Source organism: Maniola hyperantus, chromosome 7, assembly GCF_902806685.2.
Source record: "Maniola hyperantus chromosome 7, iAphHyp1.2, whole genome shotgun sequence".
Taxonomy (NCBI): domain Eukaryota; kingdom Metazoa; phylum Arthropoda; class Insecta; order Lepidoptera; family Nymphalidae; genus Maniola; species Maniola hyperantus.
The window spans coordinates 12,232,850-12,246,955 of record NC_048542.1 but is presented as its reverse complement, the minus strand read 5'-3'; the positions used below and the strand labels follow the sequence as shown (position 1 = coordinate 12,246,955).

The 14,106-nt window shown below is 34.7% G+C and overlaps 1 protein-coding gene across 1 annotated transcript; it reads left to right on the top strand.

Annotated features, from left to right (window-relative positions):
• Window positions 1-3,372: 3,372 nt before the first annotated feature.
• Vajk4 lies at window positions 3,373-12,747 on the top strand. The gene is made up of 2 exons (XM_034970320.1): window positions 3,373-3,449; window positions 11,206-12,747. Exons 1-2 carry the CDS (start codon window positions 3,393-3,395, stop codon window positions 12,367-12,369), a joined length of 1,221 nt encoding a protein of 406 aa, XP_034826211.1. The 5' UTR covers window positions 3,373-3,392; the 3' UTR covers window positions 12,370-12,747.
• The last annotated feature ends 1,359 nt before the right edge of the window (window positions 12,748-14,106 follow it).

Below are 14,106 nucleotides of genomic sequence, written 5' to 3'. Positions count from 1 at the left end.
TAGAAGGTTTCCTCACGATGTTTTCCTTCACCGTTAAAGCAAATATATTCAATTGTTTAAAACACACATAATATCGTATTATTTACTTCGAAAAAAGACTAAGAACTTAGTTAAAAAAAGGGTATTTTTGATAAATTACTATAAGCTTTGCCAATATTACGGTATAATAATATTATAGCTCTATAATTTAGCTAATTAGAATTGTTACGTCGTTGTATATCTGACCCAGGAGGTCGGTTGAAGCCTTCCATCAAAATTCATTAATTCCGTTAATTACTCTGTCGAACGTGTACGTTGTATCTTTAAAGTACGCAAGTTAGTTGCATTGAGTATAATAGGTATGTAGTTAGTTCACTCTGGTATAGTGTACTCAATAAGTTCATAGGTCAGTCGTCAGTATGAAAGTCAAGCTTAGGCGTCGCAATAGTCCACGCTGTAACATCCTTGATATTTAGCTTAAATATATGTATTTTTATTATTCTGGGTGGAGCCAGAATGCCAGATTTCATCAAAGCGAAATTAAATAAGAATTAACTATTGATTGTGAATATTTAAATATAGCTTTATTGGACTGGACAGTGCTATGCCAAAAAATAGCAACCCTCAAATTAAAAAAAAAATGAATTTTCAATTATTGGAAACACCTAAATCTAAATATATAAAAGGAAAAGCTGACTGACTGACTGACTGATCTATCAACGCGCAGCTCAAATTAGTGGACAGATCGGGCTGTAATTTGGCATGCAGATAGCTATTATGACGAAGACATTCGCTAAGAAAGGATTTTTGAAAATTCAAACCCTAAGGGGGTAAAATAGGGGTTTGAAATTTGGGTAGTCCACGCGGACGAAGTCGCGGGCATAAGTTAGTTATACATAAACTACATAAACAACTTATAATGTGTCAAAGCTCTGAAGCAAAGATCACAAACTGGTTTTGGTTAAAAAAATTACAAAAAAAACTTTATTGTGTGATTTTGATGATTTTTCTTTATTGTCCTAAATGTGATATTGTCGAAGTCATTGCAATACGGGATTGAGATATTTTGACATAAATGGATCCAATTATGTTTTATTTATATTTATGGATTGATCTTGACTATACAATCTCATTTGACGGTCTATCATAAGAATAGCATCATAGCTTAGTTATTTAAATACCTATCAGATGAGGTCGATCGTCTACGATTAATTTATCTTAGTGTGAGATAGTTAAAAATCCATACTAATATTATAAATGCAAAAGTGTCTGTCTGTCTGTCTGTCCGTTTGTCTGTCTGTCCGTTCAACCGATTTTGACGAAATTTCGTACAGAGATAGCTTGCATCCTTGGGAAGGACATAGGCTACTAATTTGCATCCCGGAAAATCAAAGAGTTCCCACGGGATTTTCAAAACCTAAACCCACGCGAACGAAGTCGCGGGCATCACCTAGTATAGATATATTTAAGCTTTTCAGGAGGCAAAATATACACTACTTACTACTTATTACCACTACTTATTACCAGTAGACCGTAGAGTCACAGATGTGGCTCAGTACAGTACCCGGCAGAAATTATGGCACATCGAACTTTAGAAAGAGATTTAACGGTTTCGTAGAGCGTTGTCTCTTTGTTGAGATCAATGAAACATCGCATAGGTATATGAGTGACACAGAATAACGCTCTACAAAGAAATTTCTTTCTAAAGTTCGATGCGCAATATTTCCTGCCGGAGACTAGTCAGTACGACACCTAGGCTGGACTTTTCGTACTACATAAAATAAATCCATACCTATATTATAAATGTGAAAGTGTGTTTGATTGTTGATTGGTTGGTTTGTTGGTTTGTCCTTCAATCACGTCGCAACGGAGCAACGGATTGACGTGATTTTTTGCATGGGTATCTATAGTTTAAGACCCTTTTTATCCCGAAAAATCACAGAGTTCTCACGGAACTTTTTATAACCTAAATGCACGTGTACGAAGTCGCGGGTATCAGCTAGTAAAAGATACCTAGACCTAATATTATGGACGTGCCTAGGTAAGTAGAGGTATTGTATTATGTTACTACATTGAGGAACTAGGCACCTTACTATTACTTACTTGCCTGTAATTACTACTAATTACCATAGTTTATTAGGAGTTATCAGAGCTGATTGATTGATATATTTGAAGGAATTAACTTTTGTAGTTAGATAATTAATTAACGACGCATAATATGCGCATGCACTTCTTTCAAAATTGTTATATTATCGCAATGATTAAGAAAATTCCTGATGTTCAAAACCGTAGCTGCAAGATGTTTGCACTAAGAAGCCATTTCAGATGGTAATGACTATCATAACGTACATTTTGTGAACTCTGATACACATCTTTCGTTTAGCAAGCATTTTTACGAAACATAAAACACCATAAATTCATCTTATAAGATGTCGTGGTCGTAATTGAAGTACCTATCTAGCTAATCAATGAAAACAATGAAAACCAAAATTAGATTAAACACGGTTCAAACTATTAATAGTAGTAGTAACTAGAGGTACCTAATATAATATAGATTAGGAACTCAGTAGGAACATAGAACATAGCACAGAATGCCCGGTAAAATGTCACGATTCCATTGATGGGTTGTAAGGGAAGGTCAAATTCTTTCAAATGACCTCTAAATACCGTTGGGCGAAAATGAGTTATTTTTGATTTATTGATCGTTTTATGTTTTTCAGAAAAAAAATCGGATTTGTTGTTTAATTAACAAAAACTAGGTACCTAATACGTCATTTGCCTATTTTCTTTTTATTCTATGTAGCGCGCATTCCAATTAATAATTATTATTATGGGCACTAAAATAATAAAAATAAACTTTAAAGATTTTTAGAGCTCTGAAACTGTAGGTACCGCAGTTACTCGAGTCCAGGACGTAAGCTATCCCTGTACCGAATAGTTGATGCTCGGGACTTCATCCACGTGGATTTAGGTTTTCTTAAATCCCGAGGGAACTTTTCGATTTTCCTTCGAAAATTCAAGAATTCAAATGCAAATGAGTAGGCGGGTCATCTCACGCATGAACATTTAATTATTAAATGGATGAATGGTGGAAAACTAGCAGACAGACAGACGCATTTACCTATATTATAAATGTAGCAAAAGAGGTTACCAAGAAGTGATAGTGAAAAAAGAAAAATGCATAACTAAAGATTAATGCTAAAACATCTTCCATATTAGGTACAACAAAGAGAGTGAAGGAAGGACACCTTGGCCTAGGTCAGTAACTCGACCAAAACTTTAATTTCAATGATCTCAAAGATCGCTCCAATTCTTAACAAATACATATCACAATTATCACAAATATGCCTACGTTCACCCTTCTTAATACAAAAGTGGGAGGGAAGGTATAAAGTCCGTTCGAGGAGCATAGTATGCACCATAGACAACCGGTCTTCGGCGAACGGAGACTCGACAACATGAAGTTATCGGTGAGTTTCAGTGAAGTGACAGTGATTAGTGTTCGAAAAAGAAAATGGAAACGGATATTTTAATAAGGGAATACGTAGGACCTGTGCGGTTTACGGAAAAATGCGCTCTTCGGGAATGCAGTCAACTGGATGAAACGCGCTGTTTTTGAAAAAAAGTTTTTTTTGTCATAATGACCTAACTTAAATAAATATTAGTTTGTGTAAAAATATAAATAAAATCAAGATGATAATAATTAAAATAAGTATATCAAATTAGCTTTTATCCGTGTATTCGTCAGCGTGCATTTAGTTTATAAATCTACCGTTGAAATTTCTGAAAATCCTTTCTTTGTAGGGGTCTACATTATAGAAATAACCTAAATGCAAAATCTTAAGTTTCTAGAAATAGTGTATAGTCTGATATAATATGTCAGTTAGTTAGTTTCTTTTCACTAGGTAGGTACTACATTACAAATTACAGTCACGCGCCGGGCTGAGTTTGAAAAAGCTAATCTCAGAAACTACTCTACGAATTTTCATACAGTTTTCACGAATAGAAAGAGGAAATATCTTAAAAGAGATTAATGTACATTTTGCGAAAATAAGCTACCGGTATATAAACATAATTAGTGGAAATTAAGTCGGAAAAATCGTTATTCGTGCGAAGCCGGGACAGGTCGCTAGTTTTAAATATTATATTAATCAGAATCATACTTTCTTTCGAAAATGAAATGCATCGTGCGTTATCTAAATGCTCCAGAATATTAAAGCGAACACAAAAATATTTTGGTAATATCGTAAAAATTCGCGCCAAATTGAGAACCTCTTCCTTTTTTGGAAGTCTGTCAGAATCAGAGCCTTCCTTCCACTTCGTTAATTTTGAGAGTAAACTGGCTCGACTAAAAAGTGTGCTCAGCAATGAAAACAATAAATATTAGCATTAATTAGCATAATGTGCAGACTAACTAATCTATGTAAGTTTACTTATTTGTTTACGGAACAGTCGCGGCTTCCTCTGTAATTGAACCGTTTAACCAATTTTCTTAGCTACGATCCCGGTAATTTTCTTTTCACTTTCTAACATGCATGGTAAAATTACGGTATAATTGCCATGAAAAAGCCTTGTGATTGTAGTTAAATTGCTATTACGGGCTCTTAACAATTGCTACCCTTTTTTACTGACTGTATTATAATTACCATAAAATCTAATTTCCTTTTATTCTTTGGTAATTTTCTTAATTTTAATAAAAATTAGATAAGGAGTTTTAAGTCATTTCTTTGAATTTAAATAAGTTTTTGTGTATAGATAAAATGCTCAAAACCTAGATATTGCACGAATTACTTGTTGTACTTCTTGGTCTACTCTGTATAGTTATTTTACTTTGAAATTTCAAACCCCGACTTTTTTTAGTTAAACTAAAAATAATTTTCGATTTTTTTTGATTTCAATAATATTATTGACTACTAAGCCATTGTACAGGTACCTCGAACAATATTCAAGTATAAGTATTCCGAATTTCTTCAATAGCTTTAATAGTTACTAAAGTAACAGACAGACAGATGGACGGAGAAAGTCTCTCCATAAGGGTTTCATTTTACCATTTTGGTACGGAACCTTTAAAAAAGAAGAAATAATAAGAACCAGTTCAAATAACATAATACATAGTTTCAAGGGGCACATTACCAGTTACGTTCTCATTACGTATGACGGCACGTGAGTCCGATGGTAGCAGAGTTTGTGCACCACTGGACACAGTAAAAGATTGTGCATAACTTACTCCTGCGCATTATGTAACTTGATAAGATCATTATTGGATAATACCAACACATGAGATAAATATTTGCATTTACCTACTTTGTTTACTCTTCCGCACAGATTTGCATAAACTATCGTTTTGCGAATTGTCTGTTAATTTTTATCGTTTTGATTGTTGGTTTTGAATACCTAATTGGATACAGATATGTAGATATATTGTTAGATCAAATATCGGAAGCTATTCCAGAATCTAAGTTTTCCATATATCTAACTTAATATGGTGCTGGTTTTTCGTAGAGAGATCCAATCAATTCAATTAATCATAGTGTGTATTTAGTTGATATTTAGGAATCGTGATTCGAATTTTAGTGACAATTTTCTTAATATCTGCTATGAATTATAGCCATATCATTTCCACTACTTACCCACCTACTAAAGACTGTTTTACGCCAGAGCAACACAGTGCGATATTGAGGCACGCTACATGCAACAATAACATAAATTGTAGCAAGAATCGTCGGCAGATTTCAACGATTATTATGTTTTTTTATTATAATAGATGATTCGAACCCATCCGGGGTCCTTTTTCACAGGGACTCATCTTGCGACGCCAGCGTGGTTGATAATAATGGGAATCACTCACTATAGTTAAAACGTTAAAATAGGTAGATATGTATGGTTAAATGTCTAATTTTTATTACTAAGCGATTTCACTGAGCGCCATTGATTTTAGGTAAGTACCGGGGTTGTTGCCCGTTGAGAAGTTCCGTCCTCCATCTCCGAGTCTATTTATCAGATCTTCACTAAGTAAATTTGAATCGGTTAGTCAAGAAGAGGAATCAAGTATGCCATGTCGTACATATTACACTTTTGCAGCACGATGTTGTTGCGGCATAAAATAAATTGCCACATTCATACTAAAGTCGCAAAATTAATGTTTCCATTTTTGTGGCATGCCGTATGTAGTTTTTATCACGTAAAGCAACCTTAATGCTCACGTAATACAAAGCATGACTAGACTTCTTATGGATGTTAAGGATCATCGATACATTACGTCATAGATATAATCATATTCATAGTTCACGAATTTGACAAGTTTTTTTTCTACTTAGGTACCTACTTCTTTCATAATATCTAATCATATTTGTTGTATTCCTCTTATTAAAACATATAATCAAACACTCATAATTAACATAAAATTATAAATGTCTATGTTTCTAGGGTTCCGTACTCGAAGGGTGCCAACGGGACCCTTTTATATGCCTTCGCTGTCCGTCCGATCGATGGTACGGATCTTTCATGTGCGAGTCTGACTCACACTTGAACGACTTTTTGTTTGTAAATAAATATTTTCCATACTTGAATCGATATGCCTATACTTGAACTGATTAATTATAAGTTATTAATATTTCTTATGACTAAGGAGTCTTATTAATTAATCTTCCATTGTGGTGTAATTTATGTTGTTATATTCAGGTCCCTAATAAAAAACCGGTATATTTTAATAAAAGTGAAAACAAAAAGATTCTCGCAAATTATACCTAATTGGTTGGTTCTTATATAAAATGGAAATAGCTTTCGCGAGTAAAAAAAGGCATTTTTAACATGCATATATTAATTAAAGCCTAATTAAAAATAACTAGTCATTGTTACACAACTATCACCATGTAATAAGGATTTTAATTTAATAGTGTTATTTATCAAAACATGTTTTGCGATTTCGATACCGACAAAAATATAATATATCAGTTATTCTTTTAACCTCCGGTTACCATCAGTTATACCAATCCTGATGATAACATAAACACAAAGACCTATATCTAAAAACTAATAACTAAGTACACTATTTACTCACATATAGATATGTGGTGTAAAATCACACAGTATGGTGTCACTGCCCTTGTCTCTATGTAGCTAAGTATGCTCACCATATTTGTAAAAATCCACTTTCATGAGCAATAAATAACAAATAATTCTTGTTATACATTAACTAGTATATAAAATGACATTAACTTGTCCGTACTTTCTTTTACAAATCATACTAATAATAAATTCGAAAGTGTATCAATCTGTTTGTCTGTTTCTATTTCACTATTCAATCGCGCTGAATCGATTTTGAAGAAATTCAGCACGGAGATCCTGCATTCTGGAGTTAGGATAAAGGCTACTTTCTATCCCGGGAAGTCAATAAGTTTCCACAAAATTTATATAAAGTCTAAATCCACGCAGACGAAGTCGCGGATATCAGCTAGTATTTTTATATTAATGGTCATTATACCTACTTCAAGAAACTCGCTTACATAAAGATAATATTTCGCGACAAAACGCCGTAGAGAGTTGGTACGAGTTCTGCTTGCAGCGAAGAGGTTTCCGTGTTTTACTTCCGAAATAAATCGGAATAAGGGCGAGTAGACACTGCACACTGTATTTATTTTAACTTCACAAGCGTGTTTACTGATATAGTTTACTATTTATAAGTTTGAGCTGGTGTCGAAGTGCTCAAATAAAACTAAAAGTGAGTCTTGGTTGTAAACCAATTGGTTGGGCCCAAAATAAAAAGTAAAAAAAATCTAATTTAGTTCTCGGACGCCGGACGAACGTGTAGACATATTTTTATTCAAATAAACCTTTACAAGTGTTTTTATCTTCTAAATAGGATAGACTGACTGACTGATCTATCAACGCACAGCTCAAACTACTGGACGGATCGGGCTGAAATTTGGCATGCAGATAGCTATTATGACGTAGGCATCCGCTAAGAAAGGATTTGTGAAATATCAATCCGTAAAGGGGTAAAACAGGGTTTTGAAATTTTGTGTAGTCGATGTGAACAAAGTCGCGGGAACAAGCTAGTATAATAATATATGCAGTAAGTATCTAGGTAAAAATGTAGATTGCAGTTTCATCATTTAGAGCATAGGAAGTAATTTCAGAGATTATTTTAAATATAGAGTCCACATAAAGTTACCGGTTAGCCACACAATATGAAGATTGAAACCTAAAAAATATAATGTTGTAAGTAGTTGTTCTTAACCATAACTAATTAAGAGTTTGTTAACCTTTTATTTCCGATCGGTACACCAGACAGCTTTTCTAAATCTAGTTCTATCTAGCTTTAGAACAAATCAAGTTGTGCAAGGTCGTTGTCCGTAATGCAACTTCAACGTAACTTTGATAACCCGTTCTATGAGCGATTGAATATGTTGATCTTTTACTTTCGTTAGAGATAGCTTACTAGTTGGCATGGTTCCTGTTGACATATTATGGTCACGATATTACATTCGATATTAATACTTGTTAGAGTTGTTAGTGCGAAATGTGCGATTATCATTTCCTTTAAACTGTCGGTAATTTTAACTTTATTATTATTTTATATTTCCTGATTCACTCTGTTTAACCTGCTGACAAGTCCATACATCATTGATATATTGACTTGTAAACAGGTTAAAGGATAATATTATTATTTATTATTACGTGGAATGAATATTTGTGGTGTTTCCCAAATAATATTTCATTTGTAGAGTTAAATAAGCGACATTCTGAGATTACTCTTTGCAAAAACACAAAAGCTATAATTAATTACCGTAGGTACTTCTACATTTTTAAAAGCTTCATCAAGATCTACGAGTAGGTATATCAATAGGAGTGACGCAAAAAATAAATTGCATTATCTTAGGTTTCCTATCTCGTACTTTTTGGAAAAATGTACATAGACTTGGACAAATTTGTTTGCAATTTGTGATCCTTCCAAGTTAAATTGAATTTACCTTCTAGATGCGTGTAACTGTACAAGATAGAATTATTATAAACGCACTAAAGTTACTCAACATTTCCTAACATGTTTTGTAAAGGAATTTATGAAGCATCAAGCAAAGTGATTTGTTTCTTCCTCTCATTAAAGTTATTGCAAAAATTAAACTATAAATTTACATCCTTTACATAATCCATAATTTATAGATGGTCATTAAAAAGCTGTCAGATTGCTGTTTTTTACGCAGCTGTTTAAAAAAAAGGAGTGTAATATTTTTAGGGTTCAAGTATGTGTGATTGTGAGCTTCTTTATTCCACCATACCTTCTAAATACCGAAACGGATTTGAATATATGGAGTATCGTTAGAATCCTTACATCATCATAAGTGTGGTACTGACTATAATTTTTTTGAAAGAATTCAATACGGCGGCTGTACGGTGCCATTTTCAAATGAGATTTGTTTACTTTTTAGTTCGTTTTTTAAATTAAGTCATGTTTTTTTAAATTAAGACTTGTTTTACCTGTTTATTATCTGTTTGTTTGGCCGCACGTGTACACTAATCTTTACGGTACAAATTAGATATAGTAGCGACGTGCGAAACGACATTAGCCTTATTGTTTCGAAGAGCACGCGTGAGAAATAAACACACGTCACTCGAGATAAGTGAGGAAAGTAATTTCGTAATTCTAATGCAGTTGACCATTCCAGTTGTATGTATATCTGGTCCATCTGTAAGTAAATAAAAAAACTTTCGGTATGATGATCCATTTTAGGCAGCGATTAATATAGTTAGAATCAAAGTTTTCATTATATTCTGTGTTTGATAGAATAACCTATATGGGGCAGGCTACGCATAATATGTATTTTAAACAATTTACATTTGTATCTGTAATGGTATAATTTACTAAATCATAATACATCACAGCAATACATAAGTAACAAGCAAGGCATTTCACAAAAGCAACTTTTGATAAATATTGTTCTTGGGATCCTTACCTTTTTGAAATCAATGATTGCAGACTTTACTTTGTTATCATTTTCTAAGTCATTAAATCCAAATTCCAAATAATAATTACCTACTTACATCGAAACCAAATCATTCATCAGACATAGCTTCACGAAAAATAAATCAAGGCTATAAATAATATTGACTGATTCAGAGTAACCAAAATACAAAAGTATTAGTCAATTTTACTCTATTTGGAACAGTAGATAAGATGTCGCATTGCCCAATCCATTGATGTGGAGTTAATTGAAGGAAAAGAACCCATGTCGTTTTGTACGTAATTGCTTCCACCCATTGTTCCGTTCAAACTACAAGCAATTACTCAACAAAAAGTGTCAGAAATACGAAATGGTGCGATTTTGTTACCATTTCCGTCATATTCTTGTATTGCTGTAATAGATCCATCATATTAACTGAAACTTGAAACTAAATAAGAGTATCGACCTAGTTTCTCTTATTTATGTTGTTATTAGCTGATGCCCGCGGCTTCATCCGCGTGGATTTAAGTTTTCAAAGTCCTGTGATAACTCGATTTTCCAGCCTATGCCACTTTCCAAGTCTTCAACCATAACCCATGCAAATCACGTCAATCCATTGCGACCTGATTGAAGGACTTACCAATGAACTAACAAACAAACACACTTTCGCATTTATAATAAGTTTAGATTTATCGCCGACATTTTGTCCAGCCGCGAATGTATTGTCGAAATCCAGTCTAAGACAATGTATTGCTTAAGCGGATTTGAACGTATTTGCAATTGTAATGGGTATTAGAAAGTAGTTTAGATCCGTGGATAAACTGGAGCGTTCACTTTTTTTCGCATTTGTTTTCCAACAGTCATCCAAATCACATAATATTATGTGCAATCACGTACATATGATTCGAATATACTTCCTCGTATTCAAGTAGGTAGGTACGGTAGAACTTAGCTATCTATGTAACAAAATTATTCATCTCACCTCCTCTATTAGGCACGTAATGTTGATCGTATTGCATCGTAAATTCCCCCAGAGAACAGAACGAGTATCAATCTATAGTATCTACCTACTTATAGAACAAGTCGTATTTTACCACTCATTGACCAACCTTTAGGTACTTTTAACAGCGCATAAAACTTCCTGATGAAATAAAGTTTCCATTACAAGTTTATTTTAATTCTATAAAGTTTCTATTTCTTTTTCGTTCATTATTGGATGAATCCTTCATACCTTCATATATTTATACAGTTTCTGAATTCCACTAATGTTTTTTTTTGTTCACAGGTTGTTTTAATAGCCTCATTGGCCATAGTGGCCTATGCGAGTGAAGAGAAGGCTGAAAAGAAAGAGGCTGTAGCTGAAGAGAAGAAACAGGATAAACGAGGAATTTATGATATCGGCTCCTATGGTGGCAGCGGCGGTAGTTACGAATCAGGAGGCGGTGGACACAGCTTTAGCGGAGGTGACGGTGGACAGAGCTATGGTGGTGATTTCGGTGGTCACGGAGGCGGTGGTTACAGCCTAGGTGGCGGTTACAGTCAAGGTGGTTACGGTGGTGGTTACGGCGGTGGGAGTTCTGGAGATTCTTGGCAGCCCATCTCAAGCGACCACGGCCACCATCATGTCAAAACAATCGAAGTAATCAAGAAGGTCCCCGTCCCGTACACCGTCGAGAAACACGTTCCTTACACGGTAGAGAAGAAAGTACCCTATGAAGTGAAAGTGCACGTGCCCCAACCCTACACCGTTGAAAAGAAGGTCCCAGTCACAGTTAAGGAATACGTGAAGTACCCCGTCCACGTTCCCGAACCTTACGTAGTCGAGAAGAAAGTACCTTATGAAGTGAAAGTCCCAGTCGACAGGCCCTTCGAAGTCAAGGTTCAGGTGCCCACTCCGTATACTGTCGAAAAGAAAGTACCTTATGAAGTTCAGGTACCAGTTCCTCAACCCTACACTGTTGAGAAGAAGGTTCCTTACCCAGTAAAATACGAAGTGAAAGTACCTCAACCATACGAAGTTGTCAAGAAGGTGCCTTATGAAGTCAAAGTACCCGTCGACAGACCATACCATGTCTATGTGCCAAAGCCTTACCCCGTCCCAGTTGAGAAACCCTACCCGGTGACGGTACACAAACCTGTACCCTATGAAGTCAAGGTTCCAGTTGACAAGCCTTACAAGGTTGAGGTTGAAAAACCTTACCCGGTCCATATTAAAGTGCCAGTTCCCAAACCTTATGACGTGTACAAGAAGATCCCTTACACTGTCGAGAAGAAGGTGCCTTATGAAGTAAAAGTACCCATTGACAAGCCTTACCCCGTCTACAAGGAAGTCCAAGTGCCCCTAATAAAGGAGGTACCTTACCCAGTCAAGTCCCACTATCCCATATACTTTAAGAAAGAACAGGTACAGCACGGCTACGGTCACGGCCACGGCCACGGCTGGAATTGATTCCAGTAAACCTAATTTAGGTTTTCACCAGTACCTTATAGGCTAAGTCCAAAATGTGATCAATTAGTATTCGTAGTAACATAAAATATATTATTAAAAAATTGAAGTTATATTGCTGCAGGCTTTGGCACGTGGCAATGGAAATGTTTGTGATGTGGTTGAAAATATTTCGCCTAATCTTTCCGAGTTTCACATCGTTGTCGCATAGCATTGTTGTACAATGCGCGATTCATCGAGTATACGATACCTAAAGATCGATCTGTTATTACTTGTTTATCCCTATGTATAATATGCTTTGTTTTACGTAATTGTGAAAGGTCTCCTTTTGCAAGAACCTTATGTTGAGGCTGATATTAATAAAAAGTGTTATAAAATTGACTTGCATTTTATTTTTATTACTTGTGAAATTGTATAGTACATATGGTTATTTATTGTGTGAACTCATTTTATACACGTAAGCTTTCACAAAATATTAGGTACCCATTGGCGCAATCATAGAAAATGATCATGAACTAAATTGTTATGCAGGGCATATTTTGAAAGTTAGCTATTATAGCTTGCTAAAATTGGATTAACCTAAATTTTATTATCATTCTCATTTTAAAAAGAGATCCACGCTCAGTAGTGGTTCGGCAATAGTTCGATGATGATGATGAAATTTTTTAACACGGTAACATAAGAAGTAGGTACAGATTCATAGGTCAAAATTATGAAGAAAATGATGAACAAATACATAAGATCAAAATGGTTAGTAAAATATTGACAGAATTAACTACTGAAAAAGTCAAAACCTATCAATAGTTTGTAATCGTATTTTGGTTCCCTTTAAGCGTGGTGGACTTAAAAGGTAGCTAGCTAACTACATGTACCTTCTTATCGTTGTCTCATATAGATAAACCTACTGTCAAGATTAATGCAACTGATTTAGAGTAGAGGTACATATGAATTCTGATATGAAAACGATTACTGTGTAGGTAGAACCTATCGATAACCGAGTTCGATAAAACAATGAAGCAATCCCTTTACGCCATTTCCATATAGCTATACTTATTGAGCATTCACAGTTTTATTAACGGGTTTAATCACAGATGTAATCATCGCAATCACGTAAGAAACGTTTTGCAACGGTTGTAATGATTGCAAGGATTGCTCTTAACGGCAATTGGTGCATCACGTGATCTGATATGAGGGAATGGATTTCCGCGCTGGTGGTTTTAGACGGAACGGATTTATTTAATTCAAGGCAAAACTAAGATAGGCTTTTGGACAAGTTCTCATTAAATCTACTTACGCATTGCGTAGGACTAGCTTCTGGAGACACAAATAATAAATCTTAGAAACTATAGTAGCTGATTGTTTTGAAGATAATTTTCAATAGTACCTACGCGTAGGCTAGCGTGAGTTGGTCATTTGTAACTAATTACTGTACATAAGTGTGACATGGCCAATGAATAAGTACCTAATGAGATTTTTTGTTTACTTTATAAAACCAATAGAATATGCCCGCGACTTCATTCACTTATCTCTTTAATTTTCCGGGATGAAAAGTAGCCTATATCCGTTTACGAGATGCAAGATATCTCTGTACCAAAAGATGATATCAAGACTTGATCCATGTGCAATTAGGTTTTTTAAAAATCCCGTGGAATCTCTTTAATTATCTGGGACAAAAAGTAGCCCATATCCATCCCTGGAATGCAATCTATTTCTATACCCTTGATTAAACGCATGGACCGT